The 14,350-nt window shown below is 47.1% G+C and overlaps 1 protein-coding gene across 1 annotated transcript in view; it reads left to right on the top strand.

The window, feature by feature from the left end:
* Positions 1 to 14,350, top strand: part of LOC148220967 (uncharacterized) — a 134,157-nt gene that overhangs the window by 67,514 nt on the left and 52,293 nt on the right. The window contains exons 95-116 of the mRNA XM_088179862.1: positions 424 to 576; positions 795 to 905; positions 1,416 to 1,554; positions 2,389 to 2,462; positions 2,895 to 2,909; positions 3,370 to 3,522; positions 3,744 to 3,854; positions 4,981 to 5,119; positions 5,915 to 5,997; positions 6,477 to 6,629; positions 6,848 to 6,958; positions 7,469 to 7,607; positions 8,442 to 8,515; positions 8,846 to 8,860; positions 9,321 to 9,473; positions 9,693 to 9,803; positions 10,296 to 10,434; positions 11,244 to 11,372; positions 11,955 to 12,076; positions 12,297 to 12,407; positions 13,312 to 13,451; positions 13,981 to 14,072. Coding sequence (XP_088035988.1) covers positions 424 to 576; positions 795 to 905; positions 1,416 to 1,554; positions 2,389 to 2,462; positions 2,895 to 2,909; positions 3,370 to 3,522; positions 3,744 to 3,854; positions 4,981 to 5,119; positions 5,915 to 5,997; positions 6,477 to 6,629; positions 6,848 to 6,958; positions 7,469 to 7,607; positions 8,442 to 8,515; positions 8,846 to 8,860; positions 9,321 to 9,473; positions 9,693 to 9,803; positions 10,296 to 10,434; positions 11,244 to 11,372; positions 11,955 to 12,076; positions 12,297 to 12,407; positions 13,312 to 13,451; positions 13,981 to 14,072 — 2,467 coding nt within the window. The remainder of the gene's footprint in view (positions 1 to 423; positions 577 to 794; positions 906 to 1,415; positions 1,555 to 2,388; positions 2,463 to 2,894; positions 2,910 to 3,369; positions 3,523 to 3,743; positions 3,855 to 4,980; positions 5,120 to 5,914; positions 5,998 to 6,476; positions 6,630 to 6,847; positions 6,959 to 7,468; positions 7,608 to 8,441; positions 8,516 to 8,845; positions 8,861 to 9,320; positions 9,474 to 9,692; positions 9,804 to 10,295; positions 10,435 to 11,243; positions 11,373 to 11,954; positions 12,077 to 12,296; positions 12,408 to 13,311; positions 13,452 to 13,980; positions 14,073 to 14,350) is intronic.

The following is a 14,350-nucleotide window of genomic DNA, read 5'->3' as shown; positions in this document are numbered from 1 at the left end:
GCCTCCAGAGCTGCTGCCCTAAGCTAACCCTGATGCCCTTCTTGCCTGGCATCTCCTCATTGACAACTTCCTGTTGAAGGCTGCAGATGCTTTAAACAGAGCTATGGGTGAGCAGAGGTTTCCATTCAAGACCTTGAGCATGGATTTTCTGTAGCCACTGCCCTCGCACTCACCAAAGCCTAAAGTCCCCAAATGACGGCTGTCAGATACGGCAATGATTCCCTGAATCCATGAAAAGAATTCTTATGGCCTCTGCCCAAAAGCTGAGCATTGATTCGGGGTCCTTCGGAAAACATTGCGAGCAGTGCCAGAACTTCCCGAGGGGCAGCAATGCTTCCATTAGAGCAGGGATTTTTCTAAAGCTTTGGAGACATCACTGTTACCCTTCAAAGGTGAAACGTCTTCTCTCCCTTGGCTTTTTAGTCTCAGCAGATTCCAGGCATCATCTTCAACAACACGCAGGTCATCATTGGTGGCCAGTCCCAAATTGTGACCATCAACAGGCAATGGCGCGTGGCAATCATTGAGCAAAAAAGCATCAGCGGGTCCTGGAAAACCATCTGGAACTACAACACGGTGAGTAACAGGGACACGGGGCAATCCAGTCGCATCCAAGGAGTCTGGCTCCTTTTATAGCTGGCCCTGGGTCGGAAAATCTTTCTTATTCTAAACATTTGGAGTCCACGACGCAGGATATAATCGCCCACATTGGTTATGGTTTCCATCCTGACTTCCAACCAATACTAACAGATGGATAAAACAGAATTGTGAGGTTGAATCCTTTCATTCCACAGGGCATCATTGCAACCAAAGTCCCGCAACAGAACACCTGCTACATTTCCATCATGAACAGAAACGAGATGCCCCGCTTTGATAATCTGGCCCGCCTGGCACAAGAGAGCAGGGTAAGATTCCAAAGGAGTAGCAGGTTCCTGGCCCTGGAGATCATCTGACCATTCTTCATGTGATTTTTCTTTCTGGAGGGTATCATGTTCTCTCTAGCGGCAGAGTTTATTTCCACTCAAGCCTAATATAGCTGAGAAATTTCTTGTAGAAATGCTTTGTCAAAAAATGAAAGGGGCGGCATTATTCTCTCCCTGACTTGCACTGACCATGTGGAGTTCTACAGCCGGCTGGGCTAACCTGTTCTCTGTGGGGCCCTTCATTGTTTTCCTTGCGCTGCCTCTTCCCCTCAGGCTCCCTGTACCTTGACTCCATGAGAACGAGCTCTGCCTTTGGAGCTGCCTTCAAGGCCTGCTAGTGGTCCCACAGGCCCCCTGGGGATTCAAGGTGTCCTTAAATGCAAGTCGGACTCAAACACCCAGCCCCGAGTCATCATTCCCGAGCTAGGAATAGCACAAGCTGGACCTAGTTCGTGACACTCACCTTGCTGCATGCTGGTTTTTCATGTTTAGAACCTGCTTGGTTTTGGAAGAGCAACCAGGAAGATCACCTTTGTCACCAATGGACTGATCAACAACCTCAGGTCTTACGGAATAGACATCACCGCTATGTGCAGTGGACTCACCACCTACATGGCTTACGAAGTTCACAGTGAGTGCAAGCATGGGAATTCTCAGTGTTGCTGATCTTTATCTCTTTATCTCCTGGGGCATGACTAAGGCACAATTGCTGCTCTTCCACCTCAAAACACACAGACACCAAGGGTTTCTTTCAGCAGTTGCACAAAGGGTTCGACACCTCCCCAGGTCAGGACTGGAACAGACTGGGCTCACAGCCCCCATACATGACCCAAAACAGCTCCTTTCCAGAAAGCTGAATGGGGCTGTAATTTTGGCTCAGAGTGTTTCAGCCAGCACAAAACTCCCCAGTTATGCCCAGTCAGGAAGAAGGGCCAGTCAAAGAATTGCTATCCTTCAGGTCAGAGCTTGCTGATGAGTTTACCCAGGCAGCCACCAAGCCCTTGTGCATCACAACACTAAGTGAAGAGGCTTTGATCCTTGTAAGTTTTTCCGTGGAGCAACGATCCAATTCCCCAGGGCTGTAATGACCTACACGGGATAGGATTCTATCAGAATGTCAGAGATCATGTGACTGGGCCCATGAACTGGCAGCAGCCTCACTGTGCAATGCCCAGGCATCGGGACTCACAGGAGCCAGTGCAATAGAGCCTCAATTTCTGCACGGGAAATCCCAAAGTGTTTTCAAGAATATGTCTTTGTGGGCATTCCCTACTGAGCCACCGAGCTGCTGCTCTATGGCCATTTCCAGGGAATCTGTCCCTTGTACAGCTCAAACAATCCCCGTGCAACAATTCTTCAGAACCCGGCAGACTCTGAGCAACACCAGCACCTCCCTCTAGAAAGGTAGCCAAGGTCTTAGGCATTGGCTGATGGTGTTTTGTCTTTTCTTTTCCAGCTTTCCAAGGACCCCAGGTGACTCTGGGATCATGCATTACCCTCGACGTCCTGAGAGCTGTGGAGCTTCAGTACTGCAATAGCAATAGTAATTGGAATGGCAATTGGAATGGCAATGGCAACTGGAATAGCAATGGCAATTGGAATGGCAACGGCAACTGGAATGGCAATGGCAATTGGAATGGCGGTTGGAATGGCGGTTGGAATGGCGGTTGGAATGGTGGTAACAATTGGAATGGCGGCTGGAACGGCGGTAACCACTGGACTGGTGGTTGGAATGGAGGCTGGATTGGTGGTAATAACTGGAATGGTGGTTGGAATGGAGGCTGGAACAACGAAAACAATTGGAATGGAGGCTGGAATGGTGGTAATAACTGGAATGGTGGTTGGAATGGAGGCTGGAACAACGGAAACAATTGGAATGGAGGCTGGAATGGAGGCTGGAATGGTGGCTGGAATGGCGGCAACATTTGGAACGGCAGTGGCATTTGGAATGGCAGTTGGAACGGCACTTGGAATGGCAATGGACAGGTGAGAAATCCTTAGCCATCACCATTTCTTAGACCAAATGGGGAGACTTCAGAGCTGCTGCCCAAAGCCAACCCTGATGCCCTTCTTGCCTGGCATCTCCTCATTGACAGCTTCCTGCTTGATGGTGCAGATGCTTTAAAAGAGCCAAGGGTGTGGTTTCCATTCAAGACAATGAGCATGAATTTACTGGGGCCATGCTCTTGCACACATCAACGTCTAAAGGCAAAAGATAACAGCTGTCAGATGTGGCAATGATTCTCTGAACCTGTGAAAAGATTTCTTACGGGCTCTGCCCAACACCACAGCCTTGACTCTGCGTCCTTTGGAAAAGACTGAGCAAAGATTTGGCACTTCCCGGGGGGCAGCAATTCTTCCATTAGAGCAGGGATTTTTGGGAAGTTTTGGGGACATCACTGTTACCCTTCAAAGGTGAAACGTCTTCTCTCCCTTGGCTTTTTAGTCTCAGCAGATTCCAGGCATCATCTTCAACAACACGCAGGTCATCTTTGGTGGCCAGTCCCAAATTGTGACCATCAACAGGCAATGGCGTGTGGCAATCATTGAGCAAATGAGCATGAGTGGGTCCTGGAAAACCATCTGGAACTACAACACGGTGAGTGGCAGAGAATGGGATCGATAAAAAACCGTATGAGGAGACTGTCTCCTCGGACATCTGGCCCAGAGAGGGCGATTCTTACTTTATTTTAAACATATGGAGTCCAAAACGTGGACCAGTAAAACTCGGCATTTGTTATGGCTTCCATCCTGACTATATCCCAACATTAGTAGCTGGAAAAATCTGAATTGTGAGTGTTGAATTCTTTCATTTCACAGGGCGTCATCGCAACCAAAGTCCCGCAACAGAACACCTGCTACATTTCCATCATGAACAGAAACGAGATGCCCCGCTTTGATAATCTGGCCCGCCTGGCACAAGAGAGCAGGGTAAGATTCCAAAGGAGTTGCAAGTTCCTGGCCCTGGAGATCATCGGGCCATTTCTTCATGTGCTTTTTCTATCTGGACACGATCTGGTTGTCTCTAGTGGTAGACTTTCCATTCTCTAAACCGTAATGCAGATAGGGAATTTCTTGTAGGGAAGCTTTGTCAGAAGGAGAAAGGGGTTGCATTATTCCTTGTCCCAGCTCCACTTTCTCTGAGGATGTTGAGAATGTCTGCAGCTAGCTGGGCAAAGCCTTGCTCTCAGGAGCCCTTCAAGGGCCTTAATCCTTTTGGAATGCCGGGATCTCAAAGTTCTTCATAGACTGTTCAGTACCAAACTGCATTGGTCAGCTCCAAACTTGCCATTGCAGACACTCTTGGCCAGACTCTCTTGTCCTTTGGGGCATGAGAGAGCATCTCCCTATTCCTGAACCCTTTCCGCACATTCAGTGGATGAGCCAGAACTGGAGGCTATTGGCCCTAGCTAAGGAAGGAGCTAGAGAGCAGAGAGAAGCCGAGGGCATGGGAGGAGACAGCAGGAAAGCAGCCAGGGACTTGAGCCAGGCCACACATCATTCCAGGAGGACAAGAGAGTGGCAATTTATTTGGAACAAAGCCCGTGAGGGCGGTTCAGAAGGACTTGTCCCACTAGAGCACCCAGGGGTCACGGAGAGGGGCCCAAAGCACCTCCTGCAAATAGTCCGAGAGCAAATGTATCTGCCTGGGCTTGCTGCTGCTCTCTTGGGTTCCAGGTTAGAACAGGTTGCAGGAAGAGATTTCTCCTGCCTGCCTTCTAGCCAACAGCCCGAGTGCCTCTGAGGGGCCAGGGCAAGGACTCAACAAATGCTTTGGAAGGAGCTCTGGCTCCACAGAGCGGCAGCACTCCTCATCTCCTTTTCAGCGCTTTCCTTGCACTGCCACTTCCCCTCAGGCTCCCTGCACCTTAACTCTATTAGAACCATCTGCCTTTGGAGCTGCCTTCAAGGCTTACGAGTGGTCCCACAGGACTCCAGGGGAATAAAAGGCATCCCTAAAGGCAACTGGGACTCAAACACCCAGCCCCGAGGAACAGGCCTAGCAGGAGCCAACTCCTGACACTCACCTTGCTGCATGCTGGTTTTTCATGTTTAGAACCTGCTTGGTTTTGGAAGACCCACCAGGAAGATCACCTTTGTCACCAATGGATTGGTCAACAACCTCAACTCCTACGGAATAGACATCACCGCTATGTGCAGTGGACTCACCACCTACATGGCTTACGAAGTTCACAGTGAGTGCAAGCATGGGAATTCTCAGTGTTCCTGACCTGGCCTCTTTGTCTCCTGGGGCATGACTAAGGCACAATTGCTGCTCTTCCACCTCAAAACACGCAGACACCAAGGGCTTCAGCAACGGGTGCTGCACCTCCGCAAATCAGATCTGGAAATGGCTGGGGTCACAGCCCCCATAAGTGACCCAAACCAAATCCTTACAGCTCATCTCCAGGAAGTGAATGGGGCTTAAATTAGGGCCTGGAGGGTTTTGGTCATCACTATGCCTCCCTGAAATAGCCAGTCAAGGAAAAGGGTCGTTCTTTAAGAACCACTGTCCTACGGCACACAGCTTGCTGATGACTTGACCAAGGAAGTCGCCAAAACCTTGGGCTTCACAACACCAAGCCAAATGGCGTTAATCCTTGTAGGTTTATCCTTACGGACTTAGATGACTTACACTTGGTAAAATTCTTTCAGAACGTCACTGATCATGTGACTGGGCCCATGAATTAGCAGCCTCACTGTGTAATGCCCAGGCATCAGGACTCACAGGAGCCCCAATTTCTGCACGGGAAATCCCAAAGGGTTTTCAAGAGCACGCCTTTGTGGGCATTCCTTGCTGAGCCACAGAGCTGCTGCTCTATGGGGATTTCCAGAGAATCTGTCCCTTGCACGGCTCAAACAATCCCCAGTGCAGCAATCCTTGAGAACCCGGCTGACTCTGAGCAACTCCCGTACCGTCTGTGGAAAGGCAGCCAGGGTCTTAGGCATTGGCTGATGGTGTTTTGTCTTTTCTTTTCCAGCTTTCCAAGGACCCCAAGTGACTCTGGGATCATGCATTACCCTCGACGTCCTGAGAGCTGTGGAGCTTCAGTACTGCATTGGCAATGGCAGTGTCAATTTCCCGGTGAGAAATCCTTAGCCCTTACCGATTCTTAGACCAAATGGGGGGCCTCCAGAGCTGCTGCCCTAAGCTAACCCTGATGCCCTTCTTGCCTGGCATCTCCTCATTGACAACTTCCTGTTGAAGGCTGCAGATGCTTTAAACAGAGCTATGGGTGAGCAGAGGTTTCCATTCAAGACCTTGAGCATGGATTTTCTGTAGCCACTGCCCTCGCACTCACCAAAGCCTAAAGTCCCCAAATGACGGCTGTCAGATACGGCAATGATTCCCTGAATCCATGAAAAGAATTCTTATGGCCTCTGCCCAAAAGCTGAGCATTGATTCGGGGTCCTTCGGAAAACATTGCGAGCAGTGCCAGAACTTCCCGAGGGGCAGCAATGCTTCCATTAGAGCAGGGATTTTTCTAAAGCTTTGGAGACATCACTGTTACCCTTCAAAGGTGAAACGTCTTCTCTCCCTTGGCTTTTTAGTCTCAGCAGATTCCAGGCATCATCTTCAACAACACGCAGGTCATCATTGGTGGCCAGTCCCAAATTGTGACCATCAACAGGCAATGGCGCGTGGCAATCATTGAGCAAAAAAGCATCAGCGGGTCCTGGAAAACCATCTGGAACTACAACACGGTGAGTAACAGGGACACGGGGCAATCCAGTCGCATCCAAGGAGTCTGGCTCCTTTTATAGCTGGCCCTGGGTCGGAAAATCTTTCTTATTCTAAACATTTGGAGTCCACGACGCAGGATATAATCGCCCACATTGGTTATGGTTTCCATCCTGACTTCCAACCAATACTAACAGATGGATAAAACAGAATTGTGAGGTTGAATCCTTTCATTCCACAGGGCATCATTGCAACCAAAGTCCCGCAACAGAACACCTGCTACATTTCCATCATGAACAGAAACGAGATGCCCCGCTTTGATAATCTGGCCCGCCTGGCACAAGAGAGCAGGGTAAGATTCCAAAGGAGTAGCAGGTTCCTGGCCCTGGAGATCATCTGACCATTCTTCATGTGATTTTTCTTTCTGGAGGGTATCATGTTCTCTCTAGCGGCAGAGTTTATTTCCACTCAAGCCTAATATAGCTGAGAAATTTCTTGTAGAAATGCTTTGTCAAAAAATGAAAGGGGCGGCATTATTCTCTCCCTGACTTGCACTGACCATGTGGAGTTCTACAGCCGGCTGGGCTAACCTGTTCTCTGTGGGGCCCTTCATTGTTTTCCTTGCGCTGCCTCTTCCCCTCAGGCTCCCTGTACCTTGACTCCATGAGAACGAGCTCTGCCTTTGGAGCTGCCTTCAAGGCCTGCTAGTGGTCCCACAGGCCCCCTGGGGATTCAAGGTGTCCTTAAATGCAAGTCGGACTCAAACACCCAGCCCCGAGTCATCATTCCCGAGCTAGGAATAGCACAAGCTGGACCTAGTTCGTGACACTCACCTTGCTGCATGCTGGTTTTTCATGTTTAGAACCTGCTTGGTTTTGGAAGAGCAACCAGGAAGATCACCTTTGTCACCAATGGACTGATCAACAACCTCAGGTCTTACGGAATAGACATCACCGCTATGTGCAGTGGACTCACCACCTACATGGCTTACGAAGTTCACAGTGAGTGCAAGCATGGGAATTCTCAGTGTTGCTGATCTTTATCTCTTTATCTCCTGGGGCATGACTAAGGCACAATTGCTGCTCTTCCACCTCAAAACACACAGACACCAAGGGTTTCTTTCAGCAGTTGCACAAAGGGTTCGACACCTCCCCAGGTCAGGACTGGAACAGACTGGGCTCACAGCCCCCATACATGACCCAAAACAGCTCCTTTCCAGAAAGCTGAATGGGGCTGTAATTTTGGCTCAGAGTGTTTCAGCCAGCACAAAACTCCCCAGTTATGCCCAGTCAGGAAGAAGGGCCAGTCAAAGAATTGCTATCCTTCAGGTCAGAGCTTGCTGATGAGTTTACCCAGGCAGCCACCAAGCCCTTGTGCATCACAACACTAAGTGAAGAGGCTTTGATCCTTGTAAGTTTTTCCGTGGAGCAACGATCCAATTCCCCAGGGCTGTAATGACCTACACGGGATAGGATTCTATCAGAATGTCAGAGATCATGTGACTGGGCCCATGAACTGGCAGCAGCCTCACTGTGCAATGCCCAGGCATCGGGACTCACAGGAGCCAGTGCAATAGAGCCTCAATTTCTGCACGGGAAATCCCAAAGGGTTTTCAAGAATATGTCTTTGTGGGCATTCCCTACTGAGCCACCGAGCTGCTGCTCTATGGCCATTTCCAGGGAATCTGTCCCTTGTACAGCTCAAACAATCCCCGTGCAACAATTCTTCAGAACCCGGCAGACTCTGAGCAACACCAGCACCTCCCTCTAGAAAGGTAGCCAAGGTCTTAGGCATTGGCTGATGATGTTTTGTCTTTTCTTTTCCAGCTTTCCAAGGACCCCAGGTGACTCTGGGATCATGCATTACCCTCGACGTCCTGAGAGCTGTGGAGCTTCAGTACTGCAATAGCAATAGTAATTGGAATGGCAATTGGAATGGCAATGGCAACTGGAATAGCAATGGCAATTGGAATGGCAATGGCAATTGGAATGGCAATGTTAATGGCAACTGGAATGGCAATGGCAATTGGAATGGTGGCTGGAATGGCGGTTGGACTGGTGGTTGGAATGGTGGTTGGAACGGTGGCAACAACTGGAATGGCAGCTGGAATGGAGGAAATAGTTGGAACGGTAGTTGGAACAGTGGGAATAATTGGAATGGAGGCTGGAATGGTGGTTGGAATGGTGGCAACATTTGGAATGGCAGTGGCATTTGGAATGGCAGTTGGAACGGCACTTGGAATGGCAATGGACAGGTGAGAAATCCTTAGCCATCACCATTTCTTAGACCAAATGGGGAGACTTCAGAGCTGCTGCCCAAAGCCAACCCTGATGCCCTTCTTGCCTGGCATCTCCTCATTGACAGCTTCCTGCTTGATGGTGCAGATGCTTTAAAAGAGCCAAGGGTGTGGTTTCCATTCAAGACAATGAGCATGAATTTACTGGGGCCATGCTCTTGCACACATCAACGTCTAAAGGCAAAAGATAACAGCTGTCAGATGTGGCAATGATTCTCTGAACCTATGAAAAGATTTCTTACGGGCTCTGCCCAACACCACAGCCTTGACTCTGCGTCCTTTGGAAAAGACTGAGCAAAGATTTGGCACTTCCCGGGGGGCAGCAATTCTTCCATTAGAGCAGGGATTTTTGGGAAGTTTTGGGGACATCACTGTTACCCTTCAAAGGTGAAACGTCTTCTCTCCCTTGGCTTTTTAGTCTCCTCAGATTCCTGGCGGCTTCATCAACAACACGCAGGTCATCATTGGTGGCCAGTCCCAAATTGTGGCCATCAACAGGCAATGGCGTGTGGCAATCATTGAGCAAAAAAGCATCAGCGGGTCCTGGAAAACCATCTGGAACTACAACACGGTGAGTGGTAGAGACTGGGCTCATTGAAAAAGCATTCAAGGAGTCTGGTTCCTTGTACAAGTGACAACTGTCAGCAAATTCTTTTTATTCTAAGTATCTGGAGTCCACGATGCAGGGTATAAACTGCCAATATTGGTTATGCCTTCCATCCTGAGTTTATCCCAACATTAGTAGCTGGAAAAATCTGAATTGTGAGTGTTGAATTCTTTCATTTCACAGGGCGTCATCGCAACCAAAGTCCCGCAACAGAACACCTGCTACATTTCCATCATGAACAGAAACGAGATGCCCCGCTTTGATAATCTGGCCCGCCTGGCACAAGAGAGCAGGGTAAGATTCCAAAGGAGTAGCAGGTTCCTGGTCCTGGAGATCATCTGACCATTCTTAATGTGCTCTTTTTTGTGTCAGACTTTCTTTTTTTTTAACAGTAATGCATATAGGAAATCTGTTTTGGGTGTGCTTTGCCTAAAGAAGAATGGAGCTACATTATTCCTCTCCGACTTCCTCAGAGAAAGTTTGAGGATGTCTGTTGGTGCCTGGGCAAACTAGTTCTCTTTGGAGCCCTACAGTGCTTTTGTTGCACTTACACTTCCCATCAGGCTCCCTGCACCTTGACACCATTAGAACGATCTTTGCCTTTGATGGCAGAACCTTCAAGGCTTGCTAGTGGTTCCACAGGCCCCCCCTGGATTAAATGGTGTCCCTAAATGCCGGTCGGACTCAAACACCCAGCCCTGACTCATTATTCCAGAGCTAGGAATAGCACAAGCTAGAAGCAGGTTGTGAGACTCACCTTGCTGCATGCTGGTTTTTCATGTTTAGAACCTGCTTGGTTTTGGAAGAGCAACCAGGAAGATCACCTTTGTCACCAATGGATTGGTCAACAACCTCAACTCCTACGGAATAGACATCACCGCTATGTGCAGTGGACTCACCACCTACATGGCTTACGAAGTTCACAGTGAGTGCAAGCATGGGAATTCTCAGTGTTCCTGACCTGGCCTCTTTGTCTCCTGGGGCATGACTAAGGCACAATTGCTGCTCTTCCACCTCAAAACCCACGGACACATAGGGCTTCAGCAGTTGCACATAGGGTTCGACACCTCCGCAGGTCAGGACTGGAACAAGTTGGGGTCACAGGCCCCATAAATTACCTGAAAGAAACTCTCACGTCTCCTTTCCGGAACGCTTATTCAGTGTTTTCGCCCATACCTGAGCTTTCTTGTATTGCCCACTCAAGAAGAATGGTTGTTTTAAGAAACGCTATCATTCACGTTAGAATTTGCTGCGGAACTTGGCCCAGGCAGCCACCAAACCCTTGTGCTTCACAACACTAAGCCAAGTGGCTTCGATCCTTGCAGGTTTTTTTTTCCATGGGCAACAATCTTATTACACAGGGCTTTAATGACCTACATTTGTTAGGATTCTGTCAGAAGGTCACAGACCATCTGACTGGGCCCATGAAGTGCTAGAAGCCTCACCATGTAATGCCCAGGCATGAGGACTCACAGGAGCCCCAATTTCTGCATGGGAAATCCCAAAGGGTTTTCAAGAGCACGCCTTTGTGAGCATTCCTTGCTGAGCCACAGAGCCGATGCTCTTTGGGGCCTCCAAGAGAATCTGTCCCTTGCACGGCTCAAACAATCCCTGTGCAACAATTCTTCATTACCTGGCTGGTTCTGAGCAACACCAGCCCCCCCTGTAAAAAGGTGGCCAAGATCTTAGGCATTGGCTGATGGTGTTTTGTCTTTTCTTTTCCAGCTTTCCAAGGACCCCAAGTGACTCTGGGATCATGCATTACCCTTGATGTCCTGAGAGCTGTGGAGCTTCAGTACTGCATTAGCAATGGCAATGGCAATTGGAATGGTGGTAACAATTGGAATGGCAGTTGGAATGGTAGTTGGAATGGCAGTTGGAATGGCAGTGGCAATTGGAATGGCAATTGGAATGGCAATGGTCAGGTGAGAAATCCTTAGCTCTTACCATGTCTTAGGCCAAATGGGGGGAGTCCAGAGCTGCTGCCCTAAGCTAACCCTGATGCCCTTCTTGCCTGGCATCTCCTCATTGACAGCTTCCTGTTGGAGGCTGCAAATGCTTTAACAGAGCAATGGATGAGCAGAGGTTTCCATTCAAGACAATGAGCATGAATTTACTTTGGCCACTGCTCTTGCACTCATCAAAGTCTAAACGCATCAAATCACAGCTTTTAGATGTGGCAATGATTCCCTGAATCCATGAAAAGAATTCTTACAGCCTCTGCCGTACCCTACAGCCTTTTTTTTGTTTTTATCTGAAATATCTTTCTCTCATTTGAAAATACACCTCCACTCCCATTTCTCCCTGGATCAGAGCACTTATTTTCTTGCAGATATTTTTTTTTAATGTATGTTGTGAGACCTAGCTACTTACACAGTTTGAAAATATTTCATGTGGTTTTCTTATCTCAGCAGACAAATAACCAACAAATCATCACTGGTGGAGATTCTCAAATCTCCATCTCTGGTGTCTCCCAAAGCATGAGCATCAATAGTCAGACACAAAAGGCAATTTTTGAGCAAAAGAGCAACCGCTTGTCTTGGAAAACCATCTGGAACTACAACTCGGTGAGTGGCAACGAGGGGCCTCATTCAAGAAGTATATGAGCAGACTGGCTCCTCATACTGCTGGCCCAGAGATGGGGACTGTTTTCATTATCCTAAATTTTGGAGTCCATGATATGGGGTAGAAATTCTTGGCATTTGTTTGTGTTTCAGTCCAAAGTTTATTCCAATGTTAACAATTGGAAAAGCTGAATTGTGAGTGCTCACTAATTTTATTTTAAAGGGTGTCATTGCAACAAAAGTCATGCAAGAAAGAACGTGCTACATTTCCACCATGAACAGAAGTGAGATGCCCAGCTTTGCTGCACTTGTCAAAGTGGCTGCAGAGAGGAGGGTAAGAATTTAATGGAGGAGTTGTTTGGAATGTTGCTTAGTATTTGAAATAAACAGATGTGGAAGACTGCTATTTTCAAAGCCTTTAAAACCATTAGATATTTAGAAATTATTTTTATCACATTGCTAATTATGTAGTTTAATTTATTTTTAATTATATTTTATTTTAAAAGGTTCAAAAATAAGAATAAGCTCTTTAAGGTGAAGGTTTCTCATTTTTAATCAATGTTGTAGATATCCTGGTTAATTTTTACATTGTTTGCAATGACATTTTATACTGACCTCTTTTCAATACTCTCTTATGACACAAGAGTGTAGATGTGTGGTAAGGTATCCTTTATAATCTCCCATTCCTTGCATGGTAAAAAAATTAATTTCTTGGGTTGAGGTGTATTTGATGAAGAACAAATACCTCAATAATCTGGTAAATCATCACTCAAAATGTTTTCAAATAACTACTATGTTTACATGAACTCTGCCCACTATATTAACATGGACATTTTAAAAATAGTATCAGCATTTAGCCTACTCACCTTTGGTAGGCACTGGCATCCACTGAAGACTCAGAACTGTTAAAAACATCAAGGCTTTAAAGAGCAAGAACATCTAGAGGGCAGAAGAAAACCAGTAGTGTTATCAGTAAAGGCATAAGCAAAAAGATTCAGCTTTAGCTATAGATCACGGCTTGCTTCAAGGCTTGACCCCCTTAGAACGAGCTCTGTCTTTGGAGCTGCCTTCAAGGCTTTCTAGTGGTCCCAGAGGCCCCCTGGGGATTAAAAGGTGTCCCTAAAGGCAGGCTGGACTCAAAGAGCCAGCCCTGAGTCATCAGTCCAGAGCTAGGAATAGGCCTAGAAGGGAAGCAGCTCCTGATTCTGATCTTGCTGAATGCTGGTTTTTGTGTTCAGAACCAGATCGGTTTTGGAAGACCAAGCAAGAAGATCACATTTGTCACCAATGGACTGGTCAACAACCTCAGCTCTTATGGAATGGATGTCTTCTCTATGTGCAGTGGACTCACCACATACATGGCTCATGAAGTTTATGGTGAGTGCAAAGGAATTCTGTCTCTAAGTGACCTGGCATTTTTTTCCTTGGAATTAACAATGCACAATTGCTGCTCTTGCACTTTGAGATGCAGAGAAACCAAGGGCTTCAGCAGTTGCACAAAGGGTTTGACATCTCCACAGTTCAGGACTGAAACAAGGTTGAGTCACAGTCTCCATAAATTACCTGATCTATACCATTACTACCCATTTCTGTGAAGTTTAAGGTCACTTTAGTTATTGTGTAGGATTTTACACATTGATATCCTCTGCAGTGCCTACACTAAGAGAAAAGATAGCTCTAAGCACCATTGTTCTCTCATTTCTGTATTATAGACCCAGTGTTGTTTCATGACTTCAAAGAGATTCTTTGTCTGTTAAAAGACTTCTTATACAGCAATTATATTCTTACACAACCTAGTTTACTAGGCTAGTTTTCATTTTTGTTACTACAAAGCAACAAAAATGAGCTCTCATCGATTCCTTAGGAATATCTTCCCTATGAACTAATTGTAATTTTTTGGTTTGTTTTTTTAAAGGACCCCAATACAATCAACAATCATGCATTGCACTTAACGTCGTGAGACTTGTGGAGCTGAAGTACTGCAGAGGCTATGGACACATCTGAAATCCTTACCTTTTTTGAACCGAGATCCAGCCTTCAAGCTGCTGCCCAAAGCCAACCCTGATGCTATTCTTCCCTGACATTTCTTCTTTCAAGAGTTTTGTTCTTGATGGTTCAGATGCTGAAACAGATCATTTGTTGACTAGAGTTTTCAATTAAAAACCTTTTGCATAGATGACTTCTAGCTTGTTTCTCATTACTCTACCCTTCAATCATCTTTGAAACCTCCATAGAAATATTTTGATTGTCACCCTTCTGCCCCATTTGAGACCTTCA

Source organism: Sturnus vulgaris, chromosome 28, assembly GCF_052056855.1.
Source record: "Sturnus vulgaris isolate bStuVul1 chromosome 28, bStuVul1.hap1, whole genome shotgun sequence".
Taxonomy (NCBI): Eukaryota; Metazoa; Chordata; class Aves; order Passeriformes; family Sturnidae; genus Sturnus; species Sturnus vulgaris.
The sequence above is the reverse complement of the archived record's forward strand: the minus strand, read 5'-3'. Positions and strand labels throughout refer to the sequence as shown.